At 55.5% G+C, this 4,770-nt stretch overlaps 1 protein-coding gene across 1 annotated transcript; it reads left to right on the top strand.

Moving 5' to 3' along the window:
• The first annotated feature begins 660 nt into the window (after nucleotides 1-660).
• BST2 (bone marrow stromal cell antigen 2) lies at nucleotides 661-3,310 on the top strand. The gene is made up of 5 exons (XM_010361448.2): nucleotides 661-1,035; nucleotides 1,847-1,913; nucleotides 2,096-2,156; nucleotides 2,463-2,604; nucleotides 2,917-3,310. The coding sequence occupies exons 1-4, from the start codon at nucleotides 742-744 to the stop codon at nucleotides 2,587-2,589; spliced, it is 549 nt and encodes a 182-aa protein (XP_010359750.1). The 5' UTR covers nucleotides 661-741; the 3' UTR covers nucleotides 2,590-2,604; nucleotides 2,917-3,310.
• The last annotated feature ends 1,460 nt before the right edge of the window (nucleotides 3,311-4,770 follow it).

Below are 4,770 nucleotides of genomic sequence, written 5' to 3'. Positions count from 1 at the left end.
GGCTCAGAGAGTTTACTTGGTATCCTGGAGTCCCAGGAGCACTTTTTCTGAAAGTTGAAGCCTGTTTCCTGCAGGTGCCAGGACAGAGTCCAACATTGTTTGTTGACTGGGGTATCCTCTCACCTGGGCTGTGTGTGCCTATCCAGTCCCCCAGTTTTCAGCTGGCTCCAGTCTCACCTGCTGCTCACACATCTTCCATGGCTCCCATAGTCCCCTCGGTGGGGACAGGGGCACTGGATGAAGCCCTGCTAGTCACCACAGAGACACCTGAACACAAAACCAAGTCCCTAGGGTCAGACCCAGGCCCCACCCTCACTCAACTGTGCAATCTCAGTTTCCCCAGGTGGAGGCTGGACCAACAATGATGGCCTCTGCCTCTTCAGGTCATGGTACAGACGAATACCATGGCCTAGGCACTCAGTAACACACAGCAGAGGCACAGGGACTTAAGATGGAGTCTCCCAGGCAGCCACAGTTGGTTGGCACCCAGTTGGGAAGGGCCCGAGGCCTTTTAAAGCAGGGTGAAAGAAAAGCCCACCTCCTTTCTGGGAAACTGAAACTGAAAGCCTAATTAATCCTCTGCCTGTAGGTGCCTCATGCAACAGCTGCCGGTCAGAGCACTTCCTGGAACTTGCTATTGGTCAGGACGGCTCCTATGCTAATAGGGGGTGGCCCATAGAAGATTCCAGTACCCTCCCCTAACTTCAGGCCAGACTCCCTTCAGCTAGAGGGGAGATCTGGATGGCACCTATTTTGTATGACTATTGCAAAATGCCCATGGATGACATTTGGAAGGAAGACGGGGACAAGCGCTGTAAGCTGGTGGTAGGAATTCTGGGGCTCCTGGTCATAGTGATTCTGGGGGTGCTCCTGATTTTCTTCATCATCAAGGCCAACAGCGAGGCCTGCCAGGATGGCCTCCGGGCAGTGATGGAGTGTCGCAATGTCACCTATCTCCTGCAAGAAGAGCTGACCGAGGCCCAGCGGGGCTTTCGGGATGCAGAGGCCCAGGCTGTCACCTGCAACCAGACTGTGGTAAGCACCTCAACTCCTTTGGATGGCCTAGTACTAGGGGGTGGGGGGGACAATAATCTCTCCCCAGAAATCTGACACAGGGTGGGTCTCCAGGGAGATGCAGGGGAGGTCCCAAAACTGTTCCTGGGCCCCCATATCAAGGGACCTAGGTTCCCCTACCAGGGTATGGGGGCCTCTAACCCAGTCCAGGACACTGGTGTAGGGGCAGGGTGTTAAAACTCTCCAGAGCCCCCAAATCAGGGACCTCAGTATCCCCCCCGGGACTTAGGTGAATTGATCAATTCTTTCAGGGCACTGGTGTCGGACGCCTTGAATCTCCTGGTGAGCACCAGTCCTGGGGGAGTAGAAACCCCTATTCAGGGTTGAAGGGGGACCTCATCAGACCCTGAAAAGGGGGGCTTTTGACATTTTCACTTCATCACTAAGAAACTGAAATATTCACCTGGGTCCTGATATGGGGGATCTTGAAACTCTTGCTGAGCATGTCACTTGGGGCTGGGAAATCCCACTGCGTTCTGGATTTGGTAGGGCCCTCTAACTTGTCTTGAGCCATAGACCAGGCAATCTGGAAACGTCTACTAAAGTGTGATTATGGCCAGCCTCCAACTTGCCACTTGGGGGGCGTCTCAAAACTCTCATTTTGAGGACCCACATGCTTATGGGTGGCCCTGGGAGAGTATGTGGTTGTGGCTGTTCTTTAAGTTTGGAGGACATGGTGCAGAGAGGGTTGGGAGAAAACCTGAAAGGGTTTGCATTTAAGGGCAGCAGCCAAACTCCCCAGGCCAGAACCCCAGATTCTGACTCTTCTTAGATGGCCCTAATGGCTTCCCTGGATGCAGAGAAGGCCCAAGGACGAAAGAAAGTGGAGGAGCTTGAGGGTGAGAAACAGAGAAGGGAGAGGGCTGGGGAGGGGTGACTCAGCTATGGAAGACGGGGTGGGGGCAGGGAGACCAGGGCTGGAGGTTGGGGGAAGGGGGAGGTCCTGTCCCCGAGTGGGGCAGGGCCCCAGCATGGCCACATGCTGCCCCGCCCCCCTGATTCTGTCCTCCAACCCCACCAGGAGAGATCACTACATTGAACCACAAGCTTCAGGACGCGTCTGCGGAGGTGGAGCGACTGAGGTCAGAGATAACCTTCCCCGCTACCCTCCACCCGCCACACTCCTCTCACCCCCACATCCCTACCCCGAGACCCAGGATCTCCTTTGCTCCCAAAATCCCCATTGCCCAAAGGGGTAAGGTTTGAGTCCCATAAAAGGACAACTTAGCCCTTAGGGTCACAGAGCCATGGGTGGCCCCTGTCCATTCCCTCCCCAGTGACTTGGATTGGGGCGGTGCAGGGAGAACTCCCGGGGGCGATGGGCTTACAGGGAGGGCGGCAGGAGCCAGGACGAGCAGATGCCTGATTTGCCCCCATTTGCACCGCAGAAGAGAAAACCACGTCTTAAGCGTGAGAATCGCGGACACGGACTCCGCCAGCTCCCAGAACTCCAGCTGCGCGGCAGAGCCCGCGCTCCTGATTCTGCTGCTGGGCTTGGGCGCTCTGCTGCTGTGAGATCCCAGGAAGTTGGTCAGTGAGGAGGGGTCGGCTCCGGGAGGGAGAAGAAAGCTGGGGAAGGGGGTCGGGGAAGCAGGGACTCCGAAGTCTGGAGAGAGGGGCTGCAGGGGGAGGGACTGGGTGCAGAGGAGAGGGGCCTTGGGGAAGGAGGGAGAATCCAGTGACAAGTGCGCCCTGGAGCGGGGGTGGGGCTTATAGCTATATGGGGCGGGGCTATGGATGAGGGCGGGTCTATCGATGGAGGGGAGGGGCTTGTGGATGGGTGGGGCGGGGCCAGTGTCTGCTGCCTCCGGTCTGCCCTGAGTCTCTCTTCTGGCCCTTTAGGCATATCTTGGAAGATCCGGTTCCTGCTCGACTTTTCGCTTGGACATGCCCTTGATCTCATCAGTTCTGAGCGGGTCAGGGGGCAGCACGGTTAGCGGGGAGGGCACGGGGTAGCCAGAGAAGGGTCTCTGGAGCAGTTCTTGAGGGGCCATGGGGCAACCCTGGGTGTGGGGACACAGTCGGGTTGACCCAGGGCTGTCTGCCTCCAGAACTAGGCAGGGAAAGAGTCTCCCCTCTTGTTTCCCGCCCTGAGATTGGGCATGGGGTGCGGTGGGGGGGGGGCACGTGCTGCCTGTTGTTACCGGTGTTTTATTTTTTTGCGGAGGGGTGTGCTTTTTCTGGGGTCTTTGAGCTCCAAAAAATAAAGACTTCCTTTGAGGGGGAGCACACCTTACTCTCGAGTTCCTGACGTGTCATTGTGTTAGTCCCTAAGCGTCGGGGCCGCCCCTGCCGGTGAGAGTGGACTCCCCGTTAATGACAACACCTCCCTTCCCTGCTCCAGGACGTTTTCAGGAGCCCACGGAGTTCTGGGAGGCACCACCCCAGTTCCTCCCAGCCCTCGTCTCTGCTGGGATCAACATAAGGACTGTGCACCCTCGTCAGGGCTCACGTTTCCCAGGTGTTTTATTCTCATCTCCTCCCTAGAGCCTCTCCTGATTCCTGGGGATCCAGTGTGGAAACTGAGGCTGTAACTGAGAGTAACCTCGCCTTGCTTCCCCTCCGGCCTGCAGAAAATGCTGGGCTGGGATTTAAACTGGGATCTGTACACACACAGGCCATGCATTGTCAGAATGTGTCCCCCTCCCTCATCCCCCAAACTTTCTCTCTCTTTTTTTTTTTTGAGACAGAGTGTCACTCTTGTTGCCCAGGCTGGAGTGCAGTGGCGCAATCTCAGCTCACTGCAACCTCCGCCCCCCAGGTTCAAGCGATTCTCCTGCCTCAGCTTCACCAGTAGCTGGGATTACAGGCACGCGCCACCATGCCCGGCTAATTTTGTATTTTTAGTAGAGATGGGGTTTCTCCATGTTGGTCAGGCTGGTCTCGAACTCCCGACCTCAGGTGATCTGCCCGCCTCGGCCACTCAAAGTGCTGGGATTACAGGCGTGAGCCACCGCCCACAGCCCTTTTTTTCTTTTCTTTCTTTCTTTTTCTTTTTCTTTTTATTTTTATTTTTTGAGACAGAATTTTGCTCTGTCACCCAGACTGGAGTAGAGTGGCACGATCTTGGCTCACTGCCAACTCCGCCTTCTGAGTTCAAGTGATTCTCTTGCCTCAGCCTCCCGTATAGCTGGGATTACAGTACTAAACCACCACACCTAGCTAATTATTGTATTTTTAGTGGAGATGGAGGTTTTATTATGTTGGCCAGGCTGGCCTCAAACTCCTGACCTCAAGGGATCTACCCACCTTGGGCTCCTAAAGTGCTGGAATTACAGGCATGAGCCATCACACCTGGCCCGATTCCCCAAACTCTTATTTATTCTGCAGTACCCAGCTCTGGGAACCTCTCCTCTGAGAGTCTCTGTGCTTCTTCACAGTTGAGGGCTGCAATCCCGACAGACCCTTCACCCACCTTCTTGGATACTCGAAGACTTCTTAGTCCCTTCCTTATCTGTTATCTTACTTCCTCCAAGTTCTCTCCGAATCCCGGCCATTGTCTCTGCAACTGCAACTCCTGTTTGTGGTAAGGGGGCCAGGAGCCTCTTGTCCCAGATTTCTGTACTGTCCTAAGGTCCCACAGTCCCCAGCCCAGATGGTCAGTGGTATTAAAAAAAAAAAAAAATTCTCTGGCCAGGCACAGTGGCTCACGCCTGTAATCTCAGCAGTTTGGGAGGCCGAGGTGGGTGGATCACT

Source organism: Rhinopithecus roxellana, chromosome 8, assembly GCF_007565055.1.
Source record: "Rhinopithecus roxellana isolate Shanxi Qingling chromosome 8, ASM756505v1, whole genome shotgun sequence".
NCBI classification, from domain to species: domain Eukaryota; kingdom Metazoa; phylum Chordata; class Mammalia; order Primates; family Cercopithecidae; genus Rhinopithecus; species Rhinopithecus roxellana.
This window is presented reverse-complemented; position numbering and strand designations above follow the sequence as displayed.

Bases quoted from the DNA above. Each gene is read 5' to 3' on its own strand.
- BST2 (XM_010361448.2), top strand. From the start codon at position 742: ATGGCACCTATTTTGTATGACTATTGCAAAATGCCCATGGATGACATT. The intron at 1,914-2,095 runs GTGAGAAACAGA...CAACCCCACCAG, and splicing joins GAAAGTGGAGGAGCTTGAGG to GAGAGATCACTACATTGAAC. The intron at 2,157-2,462 runs GTCAGAGATAAC...TTTGCACCGCAG, and splicing joins GCGGAGGTGGAGCGACTGAG to AAGAGAAAACCACGTCTTAA.